The sequence below is a fragment of the Hypomesus nipponensis genome, chromosome 5 (genome assembly GCF_054491055.1).
Source record: "Hypomesus nipponensis isolate SF chromosome 5, ASM5449105v1, whole genome shotgun sequence".
NCBI lineage: Eukaryota > Metazoa > Chordata > Actinopteri > Osmeriformes > Osmeridae > Hypomesus > Hypomesus nipponensis.
In genome coordinates, this window is record NC_140365.1 from 9,439,779 (window position 1) to 9,463,662 (window position 23,884).

Consider the following 23,884-nt stretch of genomic DNA (forward strand, 5'->3'; position numbering starts at 1 on the left):
CCTGTGCCCCTTCATCTCTCTCTCTCTCTCTCTCTCTCTCTCTCTCTCTCTCTCTCTCTCTCTCCTTATCTCTATCTCTCTCTCCCACCCTCTCCCTCTCACTCCCTCTTTCTCTCTCTCCCTCTGACTGTCCCTCCCTCTGTCTCCCTCTTTCTCACTTGCTGTCTTCAATCCTGTGGCACTTATTTTGTGTCGACTCTGTCTCTGGACCTTCTTTTCCCTGTCTGCCCTTTTCTTCTTTCTCTCTCTCTCTCTCTCTCTCCCTCTCTCTCTCTCTCTCTCCCCCCTCTCTCTGTCTCTGTTTCTCTCTCTCTCATTGTGTTGCAGAATGGCAGAGCGAACGGTCCCGCATGCATATCCTATGAGTACCCAGTATGAGCTGAACTCACCAAGCCGTATCTACGACCAAACATTCGGAGAGGGTAGGAACCTGATGCTTGTGTGTGTGTCTTTGCTTGAGTTTCACTGACTTGTGTGTTTCTTGTGTGTGTGTGTGTGTGTGTGTGTTTGAGTTGGTGAAGTAATACCGCTGAGGGTGTGATAAGGTGGAGAGTGGGAGGTTTTGTGTCGTAATTGTTTCGTTGTCGATGTCATCATCAGCTGGTCCTCTGTTCTCAGAATTTGGTCAGTCTGTGTCTGTGTTTGCATGTGTGTGTGTGTGTGTGTATTTAAGAAGGAGAGCTGCAGTTACACTGACCTGGGCAAATCTGTGTGTAAAAATAGAAGCTCCTTCTAAATGGGGTTCCCCTTAATAAGCTATGTCAGATATGCAAGCCTGGAACATTCTCCTAGTATGATAGATATGGCCTAACCTCCTAACCTCCAACACACACACACACACACAAATCAAACCATTTTTAGTTCCCCAGACGCAAGACCCCCCACAGACCCGTTTACATACAAACACAAAGGGATAGAGTCAAGGAGAGAGGGAGAGACACCCGTGTATTGGGACGTCAAAGCTCTAAAGCCATGGAGACTAGGAATGTAAATATACACCGTATTGATGCAACAGTGAGACAGGAAACTAAGTATAGCATACAAACACACATACTGTCAGCACACCAACATCATTGGGGCAGGGGTGAGGTCCTAATGTCCGGCTCAAAAGATAACATGTGAGTATTTTGGATTCCACTGATATTGGAGACTGGCAGTTTCGTATTCCCTTCCGCACTGGGTAAACACCTATGAAGTGTCAACTTCCTCTTTTTGACTAAATGCTTCCGCTGCACTCTTATTTTACATTTAAATTTCAAGTGACCTCATTCATGCCATTCCTTTTCAAAAGCCAGACTGTCACGTTTTTTTACTAGGCCTATACATGCAGGAGAGGTCCTGGACCATTTCAACTAGGGTGGCCAAGCTGGGGCCAGTTGTACTGTTAGAGGGGGCAGTTACATCAAACATTATTGTTGTCAAGTAGTTTTCTGCACTGCATTGCAGGCATTCACGGGCAAAAGATCATGTTTATCATTATTCAGACTTTACATGTAGGGGGGCACAAAGGGGGTCCAAGCTTGTTGTCATAGGGGCACTGCCCTCCCCCCCTGCACCTCCCCCCTCCCACGCACGCACACACACACACAGAACCGCCCCTGTATACATTCATTTCTGTTGATTTTGATTTCCGCCCCACCTCTATGCTCCATAGCCTTAACTCCACAGGACTTGTTGACCCCCACCCTCTACCATGGATACTACGTACGTCCACGAATCACCAAGCAGCTGGAGCGGGGCTTCTCACAGATAGAGGAGGAGTCAGGAATGTGGCGCGTTCAATTGGACGTCTGCCAGTTTACCCCCGACGAGCTCACCGTGCGCACTGTTGACAACCTGCTGGAGGTGAGCGAGAAGGAGAGGTGTTGAGAGAGAACGGAGGAGTGGAAAACAGAAGGAGTCAATAGATTCAAACGGACAAAAAGGATGATGGGAAGAATGGATGATTAAGCAAGAGAGGGCAAGAGAGGGTAAGAGGAGAGGGTAAGTCGCTCTAGATAAGAGTGTCTGCTAAATGTAAATGTAGAGACGGTTTAGCCGGTGGGTATCGGTTTAAACTCACTCCTCAAGTATGTAAACAGGCCACCGGCGTCAACGAATAGCTAGCTTTACGTTGGCGTAGCTGGTAGTGGTCGTGCTTGGGAAGTCAGAGGTGCCGTGTTCGACCCCTGTGAGGGGCGAACATCGGTCGGAGCAAGACCATGTCTGTTACGACGGCATACTGAAAAGAAAGAGAATAAGGACAAATAAACGGTAGAAAGACGACCAAATATAGAAGGGAAGAATGGGCAGGTAGCAAGAACGCAAACAGAACACCACACACTCTATCTGACCTCTCTCTCCGTCTTCTGTCAGGTGACAGGAAATCATTCCCAGAAGCAGGACGCCCACGGTTTCGTCAGTCGGTCCTTCACACGCACCTACATCCTGCCTGCAGGTGTGGACCCCCTCCTGCTCCAGGTCCGCGTGTCGCACGACGGCATCCTGACAATGTCCAGCCCCAGAGCCACCCCCGAGGTCCCCGTCACACACCTGTGCACCATACACACCGACAAGGCCCCCAAGGCCCCCAAGGAGTCCTAGAGGGGAAGCAGCCTCTGCAAATGAGGCTCCAGCGGCTGGACTGTCCTACCGACCAGAGGTTTGGAAACATCTGAAATATCCCAAGATGATCTGGAAAGGACCTCACTGGGAGTGGACGTGTCACCTGACCCGTAGCGTTCCGGAAGCTCCAAACCCCTTCTGGAGGTCTGGGAGAGAGGAAGGGTTGAGCTACGGTGTTGCTGTCCTGACATGCACAGTTCATGCATACACCGCTCTAACAAACAGCGTCTGTGATTGATGGATATACAGTCCATCAGTTGAACATCCCCTCCCACAGATTATGTCTGTAGCTCTCGTGCTTGACTAGAGTTGTGATATTAAAAAGTAGTCTGGTATACAACCTGTCTGTGTTTAATATGTCAGGCCTCTAAAGCAAGTCCACTTTTGTAGCAGCCGATTTGCACAATTCTATGCGATCTATTTGACATTACAATCTCAATGAGCGTTTACTTCCCAATGCTTCAATACAATCTGACAGCCAAAATGACATCTGGAATTTTGATTTAGTTATTTGAACACCATAGGCGTACTGCTTCAAATAATGAATTTGTTGATAAACATCTTTAGTTAATCGTTGACAACAGTGATTTACGACAGAAAAAAACTGTAGTTAGCCGTGTGTGTGTGTTTGTGTTGCGTTCAGGCGCAAAGTCCAGACCACTTTAACAAGGTCGTCGTCCCACACTATTCCCACACCGAGTCCGTTACACCTGCAGTTCGCTCCTCCTTCACTGAACAGGTATTTGCATTGAACACGGAAACAAAACCTAATTCAACGAAAGTCGCTCTGGGGATTTACTGGTGATGAACGACCATGGGCAACAGGTTGAACAAAACACTCGACAGGTAGGCATAGGTCAAATTAAACTTTACATTCATCTTAAATAAACTAGGCCTACGTTTTTATTATTTGGCCTAATCGCTGGTAACGCGTTTTTGTCCTGTAAAGTCTTGAGGTGGTAAGTGGTTGTAGTCTAACGGAAATGTTTCCACTAAAATGCTGTTGGGCTCCATACCAAGCTTCAACATTGTCAGTAATTATAAATTATATAGTTGGAGCCAAGAAGTGCATTTGCCAGCTTAAGGAATTTGATCTTTGACCTAATTTCGGCAGCTGTTATTGATCCATCTGTTCAACAATGACTGTCATTGTGTTGGCTAGCTGTTTTACAGAATGTTTCAAATGTAAAGGGTGGTTGATGACCTGCTTGGGGCGACGATGGAATGGATTGGAATAGATAATGAATGGTGCCATGGAACTAGTGATGGGTCGTTCCTTGTTGGTGAACGTCGGGAGCTGGCTGGCATATCTTAAGAGCAGACTCTGTTTTTAATAGATTAATATAGCCTGTAGAAATTAAATGATTATGTAATAATGAAATAATGAATTTCAATTGTATTTAAAATAATTGACTAATTCAAAGAACAACAACAAAATACTTGTAGGCCTAAAGGCGCACACGATCAGCCTCACATTGTGTTCCTGTCAATCATACACGCGGTGTCAACCAATTATACTGCATGAGGGAGGGCCGAGGGCCAACTCACACACACACTCAGTCAGACCAGTAGGCTTAGTCGAAATTTCGGGGTAGAGCCATAGCAAATCAATGCCTTTTTAAAGACATTGTGGTTAAGGTAGAGTATGATTTCATTTAATAATTGAATTTGAATTGTTTTCACACCACACATCATAGTCAAAGTCATAAAACATTTACTTTTAAAGAACCGTTTGGGAGGCAAAAGAGCCGTCTCTTTTCAGTGAGCTGAGTCAAACGACCCAGCTCACGAAAAAGAGCCAGAATGCCCATCAATGGAACCATGCCAAAATATGACTCATTCAGCTATTCCGGATTCATAACAGCTAAATACAGTGTGTGTGTGTGTGTGTGTGTGTTTGTGTGTTGTTTTTTTCTCCAGATGGGGTGCAAATCCCAGGAAATTAAACAAGAAGAGAAAAGGTGAGACGCCCACAGGATATAACTTATTTAGAATTCATCTTCCTGCAGTAGGTTACTTGTTTTTTGCAGACACCTGCCCACCTCTGTCATAAGGCTACGTGAGATGAATAGAAAGGAAGTAGCTCATTTTAGTGGGAACTAAAACTCTCTCTCTCTATCTCTCTTGTTTGTGTGTGGATGTATATGTGTGTATGTGTATGTGTATGTGTGTGTCAGGTGATCCAGTGGAGCCTCAGGAACAGGTCAGATTCTCTCTATAGTTAACTGAATGATGCATATGAACAGTTTCTATATGACCATAATGGACATATGATTATAACTTGTCATGACCATATTCTGATGGCACTTTCTCTCCCTCCCCCGCCCCCTCCACACACACACACGCACGCACGCACGCACACACACACCACCACCACCCAGGTCCCAGACGTCCATATATATGACGATGTTCCTGACGAGGGCCAGAGGCAGAGACAGGACTCTGACGGGATTCTCTATGCAGATCTGCAGCTGATGCCCCACCCAGCCGCCAGCGGAGGGAGGAAGTTTCCGTCCCCTTCAGATGAGCCGAATACAGAATATGCCTCCGTAAACTTTACTCCCAGGGGCGAGAAGCTCAACCAAAAACTAACCAGCCTGCAGCGCCAGTTCAGCCCCTCGCCTGTGAAGCCCTCTGCCCTGCCCGCCGACATCCTCATCCCCCCTGGTGCTCTGAAAACACCCAAACGCCAACAACAACCAAGACCCAGCAGCCCCCGCCCCACACACACCACCCAACACAAACCAGTTGTGGTGTAGAATTGACCAACACACACACATAGACTTTTTCTATCTACAACTTTTATAAAGACCTCACACATGATTGCTAGATGATTGAATGGTTTACTCTATTCATCCTACTACCTACTTCTTATATTCAGTCGCGTGACAGAATGAATCTTGATATTCATAATTTTTTAGTGTGAAATCATTTGACTATTTATGTGTATAACATATATCAAATAACTCCATGTTTTATTAAAAAAAAATCGTCTGACAGTTATTTAATGGGTTTGCTGTTTTTTCTAGCTAAATGTATGGAAAGTGGAAGCTTTCTTTCATCCAATTTGCTTTGCTTAGCACGTGGTGTTGGTACATGGTAACCATAGAAACGGCCCGGGCTGCGCTGCAGTGATTGTGTCGTAAATGGATGCCTGCAGCAAGTTTCACTGACTTAATCCATGTAGGCAAAAACAATAGCTCATTCACTTTTGGTAAGTAGATAAAAGGGACAGGATATTTATAGTGTCGTTTGTTTCAGATGATTAGAAAAGAAGTCGGGTTAGTTTGCTAAATAAACAGTAGGAAGGCAAGCAATCTAACTTTAACAGAAGAATGACTTGAGTCAAACCGGACGGATGAATACGGTAAGCTAGCAAGCTAAAATATCCTTACTGGCTTTAAAAAGTACTATACTTTTACCGGCATATTGTTTTCTTTACTCTTGCGGCAGGATCGATGCTGAACAAGTATTTAGACGGAAGCATAGAAAGTAACTCACACAATGACTTTCACGCAATCAAACAATAGCCCATCCCTGTGGGAAACACTTGCTGGAAACCCAGCCGATGACTTGTCCGACATCACTCCGTCTCAAGAGCCTGTTTTAAGCGACATTACGCGGGGTCGGCCCTATGGTTCATTATTACACTTTAATTGTTTTATATTTTGGGGGACATACCCAACTATGTTACATACATAACAATTGTTCAGTATTCTTGCAATAATGTACAGTCTATGGTTTACTTCCTCCAGTATCTCCAGAATGGCTAACAGGACCTGCAAGTCTTCCCCAGGCCACGGATCTGTAAGTGTTTCGTTAGGGGAGGATATCCACATCTTCCCTCACCAATATTTATAAGGTCTTTAGTCTAGACAACATCCGCTGCTTTTAATCTAGGCTGCAGCTGTCAAGAGTTGGCAGAATTCCACTAGAATTTAAAGCAGGATACGTAACAGAGAAAACACATAACCTATGCTTCTCTGAAACACCCATTTAAATAATTAGGGTAAAGGCATTATATTTGTGATTTCAAGTTGTTCATGCGTTCATGAGTGTGGCCACTAGGGGGAGATACACTCCACACTATGTTCTCATGCTGCACACGTAAGGCACTGTTAGCTCTTGTCAGTCAGAGTCAGTCAGTCAGTCAGTCAGTCAGTCATACTTCTTTCGCTCTCACATCAAATGTAGCCTGTATAGTACTTACAGCCTATGTCAAAAGTCAAAGACCTACCTGTGTGCACTTGCCTCTAAGTAGGCTACTGACAATGACAGCGGAGCATGAGTGTAAGACAGGAAGTCAGCACACTGAGCAGCCAGGAAGGAAGAGGGTTTGTACTGTGAGGCAGAAAAAAAGAGAGCTGCGTATTTCGACAGGGTGTGACAATATGTGTAAAATCTCTCTCTTTACCTTTAATTCTATTTACCCTCTCTCATTTTCTCTTCTCCCAGCATCTCTCCCATTTAAGTATTTGCCAGTGACTTCTGATAGCTCCCCTGGCCCTTACTAAGGGCCTTATTCTAGCTAGCCTACTGTTAAGTTCTGTTCGAGTTGACATTGATAGTTGGTTGTTGTAAAAGGACACTCTACAATGTAATAATTTTAAATGAAACAATTATTTTAAACGCTGTATACACTTTATAGATTATGTTGCAGGCCTGCAGAGAAAGCCAAGCAGCCAGGTATATGTTTCTACTTCTGGCCAAGCATCCGCCCCGATCAGCCGTCCCCATGGCGACAGAGAAAAGCCAAGTTGTGCGCATGCGCGGCGATCCCCGTGCTCATGTATCCTGTTTCAGCAGCAGACAGTGCGAGTTAACGGAACCGACCAGTCCCGATAACCACCGTGTTTTTTTTATGCATTTTGACGCCTTGCTCCAACACAGTTTTGCCACCAAGCGACGAATGGATCGCTGGTAACGGGTGGTCGAGCCGATCCCCGGTTGTGTGTGTGTGTTGTGTGCGCAACTGAATGTGTGGTGGGTCTGAAGGATGATTGCCTCGCTGTCCAAAGGGAGTCTGCTGGATGATGTTCTTCAGGAGGGCTTCAATGAGGTAGCCTGTTAGCTACTTCGCTTACGGTAGCCCGTTACAGTCACACTATCAACAATGTAGCTTGCCACGGTAGACAGTTGTCAATAGCTAAGCCTTGAGTCATTGACCGAGTGTCTCGACGTCGTCTTGTCAGTTTCTATATGCAGCAAACATAAACACCCAACGTTTAGCTAAAGATGAATAGATAACTTGAATTTGATTGAATGGTTACACTTGTCTGTACAATTTAGTCACTTCCTTTCAAATTATTATTGTAAAAAAGCAGTAAATACATACGGCTAATGACTGATTGCAAGACAGTCGTGCATGTGGCTAAGAGAGGGTGTAATTTGGCATTCCTCAAAGCCCAGTATCTAAAGGTCTTATGACTTATTCATGACCGCAGAAAATTACATTTTGGTGTGTTACACGTGTATCAGACTGCCTGTATAGCTCTGTGTTGTATACATAGCCTCATAGAAGAGTCGAGCTGTCTCTGATCTTAGGTTTGGGGCAAACTTGGCCCATGAGTTTCAGATGTTTCTATCTCCTATCTAATTGTGTTAGAGGCAAAGGCAGTGATTGCTACACTTCAAGGAAGGAAGGAAGGAGGGGTATGTTTGAGTGTTCAAACCGGGTGGTTACCCACTAGGGTAGTTAAAGGGGATGTGTGTGTGTGTGTCTTTCTGAGCCGAGTCTGTACCAAAGGACAGACTGTCATTGTCTCTGCCCATCCAGCGCATGAAGGAGGATTAACCCAGATATCCCACTGGCCTTCGTGGGTGTGTGTGTGTGTGTGTACGCAGCGAGGGCAGGGGACTGTATCAACAGTTATTGTCTACGTTAATAGAGCTGAGAGCAAGTGAACAATCGTCATGGCGAAATCCCCTCCTGAAATGACCTCACAGCCGGTGTCACGCGGTCATCTCCTGTCACAACATTCTCACACGCAGTTTCCTTCTCTTTGTTCTGGTAGATATGTAGATTGGACTACACATTGAAACGGTAATAACTTTATAATGTGTGTAGCCCGCCTGCCTCTCAGTATTTTGTGTGTGTGTGTGTTACAGCAACAGCTGGCAGCCTATGTTTCCTGGGTGAACTCTCAACTGAGAAGGAGGCCAGGACTCCGGCCTGTTGCCGACCTCAGGCGTGACCTGCAGGATGGAGTGGTGCTGGCCCACCTGATTGAGATAGTAGGTCAGTACTCGCACGTGTGCAAACGCACTCACGCCGAACCCGCCCATACAGACTGCATCCGCCAATGTGTGGTGCACTTTTTGGGTGTATGCGGAATGGCTGGATATGCTGTCTGTGTCTGTGTCTGTCTCTGTCTCTCTCTCTCTCTCTCTCTCTCTCTCTCTCTCTCTCAGCGGGTGAGGTGTTGGAGGGGGTGCATTTGACCCCGAGGGACCGTGAGGAGAGCAGAGAGAATGTAGAGAGAGTCCTACAGTTCATCTCCTCCAAGCATATACGCATGCCCCACACCTCTGCCAGGGGTATGTTAAAACTTACGCCCACACACACACACACACACACATACAGAGTTCCAAGTTCTAGCAGCACTGTTATAGTTGTTATTGTTATAGTTTATCACTGGGGGAGAACAATATTTATCTCTCTCCATCTCTTACGCTCTCTTTCTCCCTCTCTCTCTGCAGATATTGTGGACGGTAACCTCAAGTCAGTGATGAGGCTAATCCTGGCACTTGCCGCACACTTCAAGCCATCCGCCAATCACAGAGCCGCGTCAGGCTCGGGGCAGGGTCACGCGGGGGCCTCGGCCAATCACAGACCCCTCTCCACCGTCGCCATGGCCCAGAGCGCAGCCGCCGCCTTGGCAGCAGCACGACACGATGCCTCTCGGCCTGGACGCCACACACACCTCCGCAGGTAGGCTCTCTCTGTCTCTCTCACACACACACACACACACACACACCTCCGCAGGTATGCTCTAACACAAACACACACATCTCCGCAGGTACGCTCTCACACACAGTCGTATACAGCAGTGTGCATGCAGCCCTCTCTTTCTTAATTCCTTTTCTAATTACATTAGACACACGCACAACCTCCCCTGTAGCGCTCACACACTGCCAGGGCTTTGGCTCCCCCTGCTGGTCAGGCATGGAGACTGCCACCAAACTTGACCCCACTTTAGGACAACCTGTGAGTCTTTGATTACAATCAGCTGGAAGCATACATCTAAGGGCTCTTGCATGTGGGCTTCTCTCCGCCCCACTACGTGTGTGCGCGCGTGCGTGCGTGTGTGTGTGTGTGTGTAGTGGCTGGAGTGTCGATGAGGACGGAGGGGTGTGCGTCCGGGCCCTGGTGCAGCAGTACGAGAGGGGGACCCCGGAGGAGGCGGAGTCAGCACAGCCCAGCAGGTGACTCGGGGGTTAGGGGGGGGGGGGGGGGGGAGCATGACACTGAAGTGACACACACACACACACACACACCATGCCAGGACATGTCTGTGGGCAGCGGGTGGGGTGGTGCCACTTCATCACTGACTCCCTTTGTGTGGACGAAGCGTATGACTGCGGCGTCGTCAAATGCCCCTGTGGCGTTTTCGACCGTAATCTGTCCTACTACTCAGCTGTGTGTGTGTGTGTGTGTGTGTGGGGGGGGGGGGGGCTCCTTAGGGCAAGATAGTGAGATGGATAAGGGGGGATGATGGGAAAGAACAGAAATATCTTCTCCGCCAATCACGCGGCTTGTGTGTTCTTGTTTGTTCACCCTTATCTGATCTGTCTCTCTCACACACACACACACACACACACACACACACACACGCGCATAGAAACTGATCTGAATAATCTCAAGTATGTTAGCATAGAGAGAGCTCCCTGGGATACAGCAGAGATCTTTGAGAGGGGCAGGAGCCGGTTGGACGGTGCGTGACGCCGTCTCGCGCGCGCGCTCCTCTTAGCGGCGTGGAGACATTGTCAGGGGGCGACCAAGTTCAGCACCCCAGTTCGAGTTGGAACACAGCACCGCGTGCGCGCGCGCCTGCGTCGAAACGAGAGCGAGGGGCGACGCATTGACTGTGCTGCTGCTGTTGTCATGGCGATGTCGTGTACCCGAGGATGGAGGGGTGGGGGTGGAGGGGGGGGGGGGTGTCAGCAGGGAAACACCATTTTTTTTCATGCAATGAAGATCAGTTGCACAAGTTGGTTCTTGAGGAGGCAGCGCGCCCGCGTTCTCGGCCGTGCTGACCATGGGAGGGAAGCAGGTGAAATGGTAAGGGCGCGGTGGTGCGTGAGTGAGTGGGATTGGCCGGTCGGCGGCGGGTGTGTGGGCTTCGGGAGGAGAAGGATGACATACTTTGGAGCCACTGTTTGGCTGTCGTTATGCGCTACAGGGTATTGAGATACTGTATGGCTCTGTTTCTCTTCTTTCCCCTTCTGTTTCCTCTCTCTCTCTCTCTCTCTCTCTCTCTCTCTCTCTCTCTCTCTCTCTCGTTTTGTTTATGTGGAAAATAGTGACAAGGATGAAGAAAGACAATTGCCGAGCTGTTATTTACATCCCAATCCCACAGTTGTCAGTCACACACACACAAACACACACACACACACTCAGTAAACAGACACACACACAGTCAGTAAACAGCCTAGTTCTCCTCGTCTCAAATGGACCTACATCTGTGTTGTTCCTTGGTGGTCACCACGGAGACCGTCAGAAGAACTTTAGAGGGACACACACACTCGCAGTCTCATACACAATAGTATTAACATTCCACACAGACAACATCCTGGTTTTAATGTAAACAAGTTTGGACTATTGCAGATTGGAATTGCATCACTGTTTATGATGTTCTTTAAGTGTGACTTGCATGTAGATCACTGTCTGTGACTATTAGGGAGACATATGTGGGAATAGGGCTGTTTGGCACCAGTACACAGTTTGGTGCATGTGCACACGCATGTGTGTAATGGGTGATTAATCAAGGATTTGTTCCTCCCCCAGCCTCAGTTCTTCAAGCCCTCCCCCCTCCCCCAGAGTCCCTGCCAGCAGCCAATCAGAGAGCAGAGAGCAGGAAGACAGCCAAACCCAGGAGAACAGCAGTGAGTCCTGACCAATCATAATGCCAGCCAATCAAAGGCTTTTGAACAGCAAGTAACTGTGTGTGTGTGTGTGTGTGTGTGTGTGTAGGTGAACATTCCCAGGTCGTTGTGCAGCCTGTGTGGGTGGACCCCCTCAGTGAAACTCTGGAAAGAGAGATGCAGGAGACACGGAAAATGATTTCAGCTCTACAGGTACACACACACACACACACAAGTGATATCCCCCCAAGGCCCCAACACACACACATGCATTATGGATTACAGACACGTGCTTACACTGTAAATGGGATATTCCTGTACTTTGAGAATCCAGTACATTGTATACATAATGAATGGGATTTGTTTGAACTTTACCAAGTTGGTATCGCATTTCCTCTGTGTGTGTGTGTGTGTGTGTGTGTGTAGGCACTGTTGCTCCATGGCTCATTACCTGAGGATGAGCAGGAGTTATGTCTTGGTCTAGGAGAGGACAATGCTGAACATCAATTGGTGCGTCAACCTCTCTAATACGTTTCCCTCTCCCGCCTTCTGTCTGTCTCTCGCTCCTCTCTCTTTCTCCTTCTCTCTCTCCCCTCTCCTTCTCTCTGTCCCTCTCCTCTCTCTGCTTTCCTCTTCTCTCTATCTGTCTCTGTCTCTCTCTCTCTTTCTCTGTCTCTCTCTCTCTCTCTGTCGCTCTCTCTCTCTCTGTCGCTCTCTCTCTCTCTGTCTCTCTCTCTCTCTGTCTCTCTCTCTCTCTCTCTGTCTCTCTCTCTCTCTCTCTCTCTCTCTGTCTGTCTGTCTGTCTGTCTGTCTGTCTGTCTGTCTGTCTCTCTGTCTCTCTGTCTCTCTCTCTCTCTCTCTCTCTCTCTCTCTCTCTCTCTCTCTCTCTCTCTCTGCCCTCCACTTCCAGCGTTCTTTGTGTGCTCACAGCAGATCAAGTGTCCCTGCTCCCCTCCCCTGTGCTTTGTGTGTGAGAGTGAGTGCGTGAGAGAGAAAGACACAGGTATCCGCTTTCCTCCTCGGTTTTCACCAGTCCCGCGTTGCTCTCTCACACACAGTTTCCCCCCCCCCCCCCCCCACACACACACACACACACACGCCTATCTCTGTCCCTGTCTCTCTGCGTTCAGGTCGTCATTCGGAGTCGTCTGGACCAGAGCATGGAGGAGACTCAGGAGCTGAAGGTAGAGTGAACACACGTTTTTATCCCAGCCTCCGGGCCCCCCCGGCCGGACCGAGGGAGCCAGACCTCCGGGCTCTCCCCAGGGGTGTGTTCTGTCCTGTGGGTGTTCTCTGTGCGTTCATGTGGCGGGGTGCGTGGGGGGTTTGTGTGTGTGTGTGGGGCCGGTGGGTGGGTCGTACGAACTGCTCTACCCGTCGCGAGAGTCGCAGAGGACGCCTTTGTTTTGCGTGTTAACGTCGGGCTGGCAGTCTGTCTGAGCGGTGTTGTGTCTGTGGTGGTCGTTCCAGAGGGAAGTGCTGCGCTGCAGGCAGGAGATGAGGAACCTGCAGGGGGTCAAGGTGAGACACACACACACACACTCAGGTCAACACGCACACGTACAGAAAAGGTTGAATTTGAAGCCGAGTGGAAGTCCCTCGGCGGGGCTTGATACTCGCTCGAGTCTGTCATGGAGACAGCGTCTCTGCTCGTGTGCGTGTGCGCGTGTGGACAGGAGGCGCAGCAGCAGAGACTGTGCGTTCAGGAGGCGTCCGTACTGCAGCTGAAACAGGAGCTCCTGAGAGCTAGCATGGACCGGGACGAACTGACCAGCCAGAATGTACGCCATACACACGCACCACACACGCACGTATACATTTCATACATCCAGACGATGAAAAGACGACCTCACCCGTCTATAGCGTTTGAGTAACTGTGTGTGTGTGTGTGTGTGTGTGCGCGTGTGTTTGTGTGTGCCAGACGGAGCTCCAGAGGAAACTGGAGGAGCGGAGCAGGCTCCTGAGCGAGTGCAAGGTGAGACACGGCCAATAGCGCGCCTCCGCCCACTCAGCGCGATTGGTCGCTAACTCTTCCTGCCCTGTCCCGATTGGTGCTTTGCAGAGGGAGGTGGGGCAGAGGGACAGACTGCTGCAGCAGCACAAGCACAAACTGGAGGAGACCCACCAGCAGAAGGTGTCAACACAGCCGTCATCCCAGAATACAGTGTCTATCTGAACCTCTCACCTGTGTACACTTTAGATATGTATTATACTGAATGTGTGCGCGCGTGTCTTCAGACCACACTTCAGAAGGAGCTGGAGTATAAAGACTCTGTACTGCAGGAGCTGATGGGCCGAGAGCTGCACCAGGTGAGAGCCCTCCGTCACATCACACACACCCAGGTCGGGCTGACGTGTGTGTTTCTTATTCATGTTGTGGTGTGTGTTCTCTCTGTGTGTGTGTGTGTGGCAGCAATCTGGCGCTGAGAACAATGGCTACCCTCAGCCTGGAGGTCCGTCTCCTTCTGTCTCGGGGGTGAGTCGTCCCAAGTCGTGTCTGCCGCACTAAAACGTGGTTCTAAGATGAGTCAGGGATATGGTGATTCACTGTCAGTGTGTGTGTTGGTGGATGTGTGTGTGTGTGCTAGCAGGCCGAGGAGCTGCAGCTGGTCAGGGATGCGCTGAGGAGCCTGAGGAACAACCTGCGAGACCACGACCCTCAGCACCACACCCTGGACACTCTGGAGCAGGGCATAGCCTCCCTCACCGAGCGGCTGCACTCTCTACACACACACCGGGTATTCTCACTCTCTCCCCCTGTCTCACTCTCTCTCTGCCCCCCTCTCTCTCTCTCTCTCTCTCTCTCTCTCTCTCTCTCACACTCCCTCTCACCCACACATGCACACAGTCTGGGTACTATCTCACACATACACAGAGACCAGCTGTGCTAGGCATGGCGTGTGTTCGTGCACGAACGCGTGTGCTTCACGTGTCCCTTTGCTCCCTCCCAGGGGAGGGGGAAGTCTCCTGGACGCAAGGCCCCGCCGTCCAACCACGACTCCTGGCCCACGCGCTCCAGTAAGCTCCCCCTGTCAAACACACGCACACACAGACAATCCATGAATGCACCCTGGCTGTTTGTGTGTGCGTGACTGGCTGTGTCTGTGTGTGTGTGTGTCTGTGTTCTCAGAGATGGCTCACTCCCAGAGCAGCCCAGCGCTGAACTCGGCAGCCAGCACCAAGGTGCTGTACTTCACGGGCCCCTCGCTCACCCCCTTCATGATCAGCATCCCCAAGAGGTGAGCGGCTCGCTGGAGCTCCCCTGTCCTGGAGCTCCCCTGTCCTGGAGCTCCCCTGTCCTGGAGCTCCCCTGTCCTGGAGCTCCCCTGTCCTGGAGCTCCCCTGTCCTGGAGCTCCCCTGTCCTGGAGCTCCCCTGTCCTGGAGCTCCCCTGTCCTGGAGCTCCCCTGTCCTGGAGCTCCCCTGTCCTGGAGCTCCCCTGTCCTGGAGCTCCCCTGTCCTGGAGCTCCCCTGTCCTGGAGCTCCCCTGTCCTGGAGCTCCCCTGTCCTGGAGCTCCCCTGTCCTGGAGCTCCCCTGTCCTGGAGCTCCCCTGTCCTGGAGACAGTTTGCCGTACCATGAATGACACAGGGGCTTGGGTTTAAATCTGACTGAGGCCACTTCCTGCCTTGGGTGATCCCCCCCCTATGTCTCTCCCTGTTTTCCTGTCTCTCCCCCAACTATCTTGTCGGTCTGCTCACAGACATAGTGGATAGAGATGTTCAAGTTTCTGACCAAGTTCTGTTCTAAGGTTGTACGTAGGGAGAGGAGTCATGCGTGGTCACACCGTGTGTGTGTGTGTGTGTGTGTGTTGCAGGCTGGGTGAGGTGACTCTGAGAGATGTGAAGGCAGCGGTGGACAGAGAGGGGAAGTACAGATACCATTTCAAAGCCCTGGACCCCGAGTTTGGCACTGTCAAGGAAGAGGTGAGACAGAGAGAGAAGAGGGGAGAGGAAAACGGGCAGGGTTATTTATCAAGTGATTTAGTAAAAAAAAAAAAAAAGAAAAAGTGAAACCTGTGTGTGTTTTTGGTGGCTGGAGTGGTTTTTGAGCGATTGTTTAACCGAGCGTATCCATGTTGAGGACGTGTTTGACCTTTGACCTCCCGGCGTCCAGGTGTTTTTAGACGAGGCGGTGGTTCCTGGATGGGAGGGGAAGATAGTGGCCTGGGTGGAGGAGGACAACGGAGAGGAGAGGTGAATACTCTCACACCCACACAAACCGCTGAACACGCACTAAATATACACACACACACACACACACACACATACCCACACACATGGTCACTCCCCATCTAGCTTCATTTAATTTCTGTCTTTTTTGTCCCTTCAGGACCGAGTGAACTCCCACCCCTCTCCAACGCGTACAGCCCCGGCCCCAGGGACAAACTGGCTGCAGGCTGGCTGCCAGGAGACAGGTGGATGGTGGAGGAAGGAAAAAATGCTAGACGCTGTGCTCATGAAGAGCTCGAGCGTTTAGGTCCCTTGTGCCTTATCAATGTGCGCGTGGGCAACCCCTAATCATCCCCCCCCGACGATCAGAGTCATGGGATGTTAGGATAGTGCTAGGACATCTGAAGAGAAACGAGGAATGATGACATGTCGATTCTCTATGGCCACGCAGCAGTCAAGCTGCTCTATTGCCTTAATGCAGTCTACAAGTAGACTATTCACACACACACACTTTGATTTGGACAGGCTCTTACGCACCTCCCACACACACACACACACACACACACTCTCTTGTCAAGTAGCTGACTCACTAGCTGCACTGTATGTCATTGAGACAGAATGCAGAAATAGTAGTTCACGGTATGCAGTAGAAAGCACTGCAGACTATTGGTGTCTAATGTCAATTTAGTTTGTTGTTGTTGTTGTTGTTGTACATATATGTAAATGGCTGTATATGCTCTACTGTAAATGGTCAAAGACAGAGAAGAGTTTTTTTTATGTTTGGTTTCGGAGAGAGGAGCGTGTTGTATATATTTTGACGCTATGCCTGACAAAGTGTCGGACCACCGGGGGAGGGAGAAGATGATACGGGTGCCAGGTTGGAGACGAGGCAGGGAGAGACTGAGGGGGAGCGGTCAGAGTCAAGGGGAGGTGTCATAGCTCTGTTTCAGATCAGAAAGTCCTCTGGCATGCTCCCAAGCCAATCACGGATAATTGTGATGGATGACATGGAAAAAAAAGGAGAGACGGAAACCAGCGTGACCCTTCGGAGGATTGGAATTGGACACCCCAGCCCCACAGTATTTAACCTGCCCTTACCCCTATCTGACTCCTTAGTCCTCAGCGCTGTGACCACTACTGCCAGAACAGTGAGGCTGTTGACAAAAAACTGTTTCAAAACCAACAGCTCTTAGTATTGACTAACACATCACTTGAAATTGTGACACCCCAGCACTGCATGAAATGATGACCACTGATGATGTATAGAGTGCATAGATCAGCATGATTGGTACACTCACAATATGTACACTCCCCAATAAATGTATGATTCCCATGGATGTTGCAGTACATCTTGATATTTTGTAGTGGTGAAAAAGGACCTTTTCTGCTGTACCCTGGTGGTGATGGATGGGACTACACCTAAATAGCATGTTGCGACATTTTTACGACAGGTACTAGGCTGGTAATCGGGGTTGCCAGGTTAAGATATTTGTGACTATTCTGAAAGAAGAACGAGATGATAATACATGTAATATGAATGTATGCATTTCAACACGTGCCTAATATACTGCCTGGAATTTAAATATTAAAACTCCAAAATACCAAGCAGCTCCTGTCTCGAAGAAAGTGATTTAACAATACTGGCAACCTGCACTAGGACAAGCCGAAGGAGAGCCGTAAAGCGTTGTGTTTTTTTGGAGAGGGAGGTCATTGGAAAGTGAGGTAGCTAACTGGGTTTGTTCGGGGGACATATATTTACTCGCTACCGAATGGTATCAGACATTCTGATGCCACAGTAGCCAAATACGAATCAAAGAAGGTGCTTTAGCTATATCACTTACAAGAATGCTCCGTTTAATCTTGCGGCTGAGGCCGTCCGCTGCTATCCCTTGCTCCCGTACCCTCCCAGGGCCTGCGCTGAGCTCACGCTCCGGACCGGGGGCCTGTCATCTGAAGCGGTACCATTCTGGTGTGCGATCCCGGGCTGTGTGCAACGGCGTCAATTTCAACACTATTATATTCACAAACAGAACATCCCTGTTGCAATGTCCTCAACCTGTCAGCTGCAGCCAGTCCAAGCGATGCTACAGCTTACCCCCTCACCAGAAGGTAACTAACCTAGGTGTAGCTATTCTAGCAGCTGTAATGCTAGTGCTAATAATGCTATTATTTTACTTGACTTATCTAGGTAACAATGTGAGCGAGTAATTAGTTACATATTCTTTATTTTTAATCTAAATGTGATGGTATGCTTGTTTCATAAATACAATACAAAGATTTGGAAGATGGAAAACTACTAATTGTCATGTCTGTCAACTACATGCCAGCACTAGTAGCAACTAGCCCGGCGTGCTAACGTAACGTCTATCACCCTTTCTGTTTTGACTGGTTGTTGACTGTTGCTACAATGACTGTTATGATTTGCTACAGTTGTTAGCTGCTGGATTGAAATACTCTTTTAAGTCGAAGTATTTATTCTTAGATGGTACGACTCTAGGTCATAATACTGGAATGGTAGTTGAGGTGTCACCTTCAAGAAAGACAGCAGTAGGCATGTACAACAGCCGCTTTCTGGCATGGTTTTCTCATGCAGTTGCTGTTGGGACTAACCCTGTAATATTGCTCAATTGCGTGAACCATTAACGTTATCAGCCGTATGCCGCAAGAGGCTACACGGTTACATCGATGTGTGTCACTGCCATTTATTTAATTGACCGGGAAGAAAAGCTCTCAAACTTTGGTCTCCAGCCAACGGCGCGCGTCAATCCAAGTCCCTCTTCTCTCCTGCTCCCGTGTCCGTTCATCTGGTTCTCATGTCAAGAAACATGTACCACGGGTGAAACAACAGTGATGGTTCTGGCAGAACTTCAGCCCTGTTGTATCACTCGTGGTGCATGTCTCAACTCAACACTCAACTCGTGTTGTCATGTCTCGTGGGGGCTCTACAGGTGGAGCTGCCAGCCTTGTCCCCCACCATGCAGACTGGAACCATCGCTCGCTGGGAGAAGAAGGAGGGAGACAAGATCGGCGAGGGAGAACTCATCGCTGAGGTCAGTAACTGCGCGTGCCACGAGATGGGGCGTGGCGACTATTGTTGTCGTGCCGTTCAGATCTTATAAAGCCATCCAACCCGGAAATGAACCCGTCGAACTGCTTGTGTGTAGGTGGAGACTGATAAGGCTACAGTAGGCTTGGATATAATGGAGGAGTGCTACCTGGCTAAGATCCTTGTTGCCGAGGGCACCCGGGATGTACTGGTGGGCTCTGTCATCTGCATCACTGTCGAGAAGTAAGTCCCGTTTAACAGCGGCTGTCCGTTGGTATCGCGACAGTGGTTGCTTTTGGAGGTTCGAACCATCTCGAGCCGAATGCCTCCGTCAGAATATGGCGTTTCGGACGTTTCATGGAGATTATCGCTGCGTTATGAGGGTTTGCTTATGAGTCACGCGTGTGTCTGTGCTCCTCAGCCCTGATTTCATCCCAGCCTTCAAGGACCTGTCGCTGGAGAAGCTAGCCAGCTCCGCCACGGCCGCCGCGGCCGCGGCCGCCCCGCCTCCACCCCCACCTGCCGCCGGCCCCGCTGCGCCCGGCAGCTCCTACCCCCCACACCTCAAGGTAGGCCTGGCCTGGGGCCGCAGACCGTGACGGGTACAGCAACACTGGCCGCGATACAGAGACGTGCAGATGGTGATATCCGCTGTGCGTGCCTCCAGGTTTCCAGTGGGGAGCTTTCTCGTTGCTGGTGGAGACGTGTCAGGTGATCAAACGACCCAGGAATATCTGTGTAATGTGTGCGTGTGTGTTGTAGATCATGCTGCCCGCCCTTTCCCCCACGATGACGATGGGCACGGTGCAGCGCTGGGAGAAGAAGGTGGGAGAGAGGCTCGCCGAAGGGGACCTGCTGGCCGAGATCGAGACCGACAAGGCCACCATCGGTCAGCATGGCTCGAACGCACTACGGCATCGCACTACGTCTGCATATGCCTGTCCTGAACCTTCTGGAACGTGTGTGTGTGTGTGTGTAGGATTCGAGGTGCAGGAGGAGGGCTACCTGGCCAAGATCATGGTGCCGGAGGGGACCCGTGACGTCCCCCTGGGGGCGCCCCTCTGCATCATCGTGGAGAAGGAGAGCGACATCGCGGCCTTCAGCAACTACGTAGAGACGGGCGTGGCCGAGGTCCCTGCACCCCCCCCAGCTCCAGCACCGGTAACACACACACACACGCACGCACACGCACAAACTGTGACTCATACACACTGAAGTATACACAAGTCCACTTGCGTTAGCCCTCTCTTTTTGTTCATTTTCTTCCAGGCATGCTATTAGAAATTGGCTCAAAGACATTTGCATACACCCTCATCTTGATCGTGTTTGTGTGTGTGTGTGTGTGTGTTGAAGGCCGCAGCCCCTCCTCCCGTAGCGGCCCCCGTGGCGGCGAGCCTCGCGGCCCCTGCAGCAGCGAAGAAAGGGCGCGTGTTCGCCAGCCCCCTGGCAAAGAAGATGGCGGCTGAGAAGGGCATCGACCTGGCCCAGGTGTCTGGTGAGTCCACGCTGTTGTCTCCCATGGTTCTTTTTCTGAAATTGGTGAGTCCAATAAGCAGGTTAAGTTTCCCTATTGCCTGAATTGGGTTTCACCTGTATGTTTCCAAGTTGGCGGATACAAGTTTTGATGGGTAATCAAGAACCGCATCTCCAATGTCTTTCTGGGTGTGGGTCCCTCAAAACGAGTCTGCTCTCTCTCTTTCTCTGTCCCTGTGTCTCTGCCTGTCTCGATCTCTCACGCTCTCTCCCTCTCTCCTCCTCAGGCTCCGGCCCCGACGGTCGCGTCACCAGGAAAGACATCGACAGCTTTGTCCCGCCTAAGGCTGCCCCCGTAAGTCATCAGTGCGTGGGCCGAAACACATTCACGACGACACCACGTCCAGCACGTTCGCGGGTTTACCGTGTTGTTGTGGTCGTTCTTCCAGGTGGCAGCTGCAGTCCCGGTTGCCCCGGCAGCGCCCGCCCCTACCCCCGCCGCCCCCGCCCCCACAGCTGGCCCCGCTGGCACCTTCACAGACATCCCCATCAGCAACATCCGCAAGGTGAGCGCTCACACACTGTGGTTTCCACAGACAGAGCTGCGACACCTCAGCCCCTCTCCTCAATCAGAGAGACTGTCGGTCGTAAATAATCCTCCGAAGCTGGGGTGTGATCCCTGCTCTCTCCCCCTCCCCTCCTCCTCCTCCAGGTGATCGCTCAGAGGCTGATGCAGTCCAAACAGACCATCCCGCACTACTACCTGTCTGTCGACGTCAACATGGACCAAGTGATCGAGCTGAGGAAGGAGCTCAACGAGGTGAGTGTGCCCCGGCAGCCCCCCGCTAGTGCTGCTCATGAGCGGACGTAGAGACAGGTTCACATCGAGAAGAAATTCTAATATTTAGAATTTGTCAGGTGGTCTGTGTGTATTTCTCTCTGTCTTGGAGTGTTGCTCGTCCAGCCACTGATGTGTTGAATCCCCCGTCCTGTCGTTGTCTGTAGGAGGTGAAGGCCCAGAACATTAAGCTGAGTGTGAACGACTTCATCATCAAAGCGAGCGCTCTGGCCTGCCTCAAGGTCCCTGAGGCCAACTCCTCCTGGTTGGACACGGTCATTCGCCAGTGAGTGCACCCACACCCACACACACACACACACAATCTAATGCCCTCTTAGTGTGGATCATTAGAGTTTGTTTGTATTCATGGCTTGTGTGTGTGCGTGTGTGTGTGTGTGTGTGTATAGGAACCATGTGGTAGATATCAGCGTAGCCGTGAGCACACCTAACGGCCTGATCACGCCCATCGTGTTCAACGCCCACACCAAGGGCCTGGCCTCCATCTGCACTGACGTCTCAGCGCTCGCCGCCAAGGCTCGCGACGGGAAACTGCAGCCGCACGAATTCCAGGTGAAGCTCCCCACATACGTGACACGCGTGCTGCACACGGATATCCTTGACGGATGTTGATCCTTGTCATTGTGGGGGACTTGTCCGTTCCAGAAGGCGTAGTCTCTGACAAACGAGTTCAAAGTGACAAAAACAAGAACACTCGATGAGAAGTTTTTTTTTTTTTTTTTTTTTTTGATTGATTGATTGGCTTGTGTTTTCCAGGGAGGTACGTTCACCATCTCCAACCTGGGGATGTTTGGCATCAAGAACTTTTCCGCCATCATCAACCCTCCTCAGGCCTGCATCCTGGCCGTGGGCGGCTCCGAGAAACGTCTTCTGCCCGCCGACAACGAGAAAGGGTGAGAACAGCCGGCTAGTCGAGACTTGCTTAGTCTCACTGACTCGGTGGAATTCAGTTTTGTAACTGTGTTTATGGCCCCCGAATTCTGAACCTCCTAAATGTTTGTGGCTTCTAGGTTCGACGTGGCCAGTATGATGTCGGTGACCTTGAGCTGTGACCATCGGGTGGTCGATGGCGCGGTCGGAGCACAGTGGCTCGCCGAGTTCCGCAAGTTCATGGAAAGACCTGTCACCATGCTGCTGTGATTGGATGATGCCGTCGCCATGCCATTGTGAAATGCTGGATCCAGTCGCCCGAGTCGATCTGATTGGTGCAAATCGGTCAAGGTCGTCCCGTGATTGGCCAGTCTACCACAAGGACACTCTTACTCCTCCTCTAAAAGGGAAGAGGCAGAACTCCTTATTGTACGCTCTCTTTCTCTCTCTCTCTCTCTCTCTCTCTCTCTCTCTCTCTCTCTCTCCCTCCCACTTCTCTCTATGCTCTGTCCTCCATTGATACTGTATTTATTAAGGCCCCATGTCTCCTGTGAGACTAGATTTAGTTACAGTTTAACCAAGTTTAGAGGCTCAGGCTGGCCGCATTTCACTCAAACACTGACGTTGTTTTATGAAGGGAACTTGTTACAGGCCCAACCAGTGTGCAAACATAACCCCTAGTGTATGTATGTGTGTGTGTGTATGTCGGCTCAGAGTATATATATCTTATCTGTGAGTGTGAGTATGAGTGTGTTTTAACGGCCAAAGAACAAGCAGCTCTCTCTGGGTTCTGAGTGCAAGGTTCTCCTGGGTTCTCCACATGCTGGCGGTTCTATGATGGCTGAGGGGAATGTAAACAGATGGATGGGGCTCGTCACTGGTTAACTGAACTCGAGAGACCCGGGTCAGAGCTAGACACACACACACACATTAAACTGGCTCCCCATCTAACAAAGAGACAAAACCTACTGGTATCAAAACTATCTTTGCTGTATAAATGCTTTGTCTGTATGAATGTGTTGTGCGTTTACTCGACTGTGGGGTGCTATGGAGAGGGTATAATGTAAGTGCTCCTCACTATTGTGGGGGGAGAGATTCTAGTATATTGTTATTGTATCTTGTCCTCAGGCTTGCAGGTGTCAGTGAATGGGCTAGAGATGTGTAAGGTATTGATAAGCATAGCAGCATAGCCCTCCACAGTGGGTGGAGCTACCCCCCCCCCTACTACCTTACACCCATCCAGTTCCTTCAGATCTGTGAGACCCTGCAGGTTGGGGGGCGAGGGGTTTGTTTGAAAGATCCTGAATGTCGGGATGCGAAGGGGATAAATGGATTGATGACATCACACACTCCCGACTCAGCACTTTGTGGTCTCGGCCAATCTCCCCTCCTCCAAGGGGGAGCGTTTTCTTTTCTGATCTTGAGAAACATCCACCAACTTACAGCTGAAACGTTCTGTATTTGACAAACATGCGCACAAAGTGATGGAGATAGATGTACTGTCATTCGATAAATAAATTGAAACAAGTCACAGAGACGGCAAATATCATGATTGAACGTTTGGAATGTCTTGAAAGATTAAGTAAAAAAAAAAAGAAAAAAGTTTCCACTTTATTTCTCAATTGTATGTCTTATAAAAATTTTACCAGTAATGCAAAACAAGTTGTTTTATTACAATGATGGTCTTCATATTAGAAAAGTCTGTTACAATTGAATTTGCTGTTTATTTGATGGTTATGTATTTTATGGTGACATAAGGAAAAGCTATACCAAACATATTT

General features: G+C 49.8%; 4 protein-coding genes across 12 annotated transcripts; all 4 read left to right on the forward strand.

Annotated features, from left to right (window-relative positions):
• The first annotated feature begins 102 nt into the window (after positions 1-102).
• hspb2 (heat shock protein family B (small) member 2) lies at positions 103-2,944 on the forward strand. The gene is made up of 3 exons (XM_084698440.1): positions 103-422; positions 1,655-1,845; positions 2,356-2,944. Exons 1-3 carry the CDS (start codon positions 329-331, stop codon positions 2,581-2,583), a joined length of 513 nt encoding a protein of 170 aa, XP_084554566.1. The 5' UTR covers positions 103-328; the 3' UTR covers positions 2,584-2,944.
• Positions 2,945-3,202: 258 nt separating this feature from the next.
• On the forward strand, positions 3,203-5,607 carry LOC146288345 (uncharacterized). The gene is made up of 4 exons (XM_084698441.1): positions 3,203-3,450; positions 4,525-4,565; positions 4,782-4,807; positions 4,986-5,607. Exons 1-4 carry the CDS (start codon positions 3,419-3,421, stop codon positions 5,361-5,363), a joined length of 477 nt encoding a protein of 158 aa, XP_084554567.1. The 5' UTR covers positions 3,203-3,418; the 3' UTR covers positions 5,364-5,607.
• Positions 5,608-5,735: 128 nt separating this feature from the next.
• On the forward strand, positions 5,736-17,195 carry dixdc1b (DIX domain containing 1b). Of its 9 annotated transcripts, XM_084697831.1 has the most exons (23): positions 5,784-5,818; positions 5,866-5,971; positions 6,360-6,411; positions 8,713-8,842; positions 9,016-9,141; positions 9,304-9,535; positions 9,928-10,029; positions 11,612-11,709; positions 11,798-11,901; positions 12,115-12,198; positions 12,819-12,872; positions 13,159-13,209; positions 13,365-13,469; positions 13,610-13,663; positions 13,751-13,822; positions 13,927-13,998; positions 14,102-14,164; positions 14,277-14,426; positions 14,640-14,706; positions 14,819-14,927; positions 15,504-15,612; positions 15,803-15,882; positions 16,019-17,195. In XM_084697831.1, exons 3-23 carry the CDS (start codon positions 6,370-6,372, stop codon positions 16,026-16,028), a joined length of 1,914 nt encoding a protein of 637 aa, XP_084553957.1. In that variant the 5' UTR covers positions 5,784-5,818; positions 5,866-5,971; positions 6,360-6,369; the 3' UTR covers positions 16,029-17,195. The 9 variants fall into 9 exon arrangements, with proteins under 9 accessions (XP_084553956.1, XP_084553955.1, XP_084553957.1 ...); XM_084697830.1 differs by lacking the exon at positions 5,866-5,971 and having other exon boundaries at positions 5,736-5,818; XM_084697829.1 differs by having other exon boundaries at positions 5,750-5,971.
• A 334-nt stretch (positions 17,196-17,529) lies between these two features.
• On the forward strand, positions 17,530-23,652 carry dlat (dihydrolipoamide S-acetyltransferase (E2 component of pyruvate dehydrogenase complex)). Its single transcript, XM_084697834.1, has 14 exons — positions 17,530-17,967; positions 18,807-18,908; positions 19,023-19,147; positions 19,326-19,473; positions 19,667-19,793; positions 19,884-20,065; positions 20,258-20,399; positions 20,665-20,732; positions 20,827-20,943; positions 21,090-21,197; positions 21,383-21,501; positions 21,623-21,785; positions 21,990-22,126; positions 22,244-23,652. Exons 1-14 carry the CDS (start codon positions 17,704-17,706, stop codon positions 22,371-22,373), a joined length of 1,932 nt encoding a protein of 643 aa, XP_084553960.1. The 5' UTR covers positions 17,530-17,703; the 3' UTR covers positions 22,374-23,652.
• Positions 23,653-23,884: the final 232 nt, after the last annotated feature.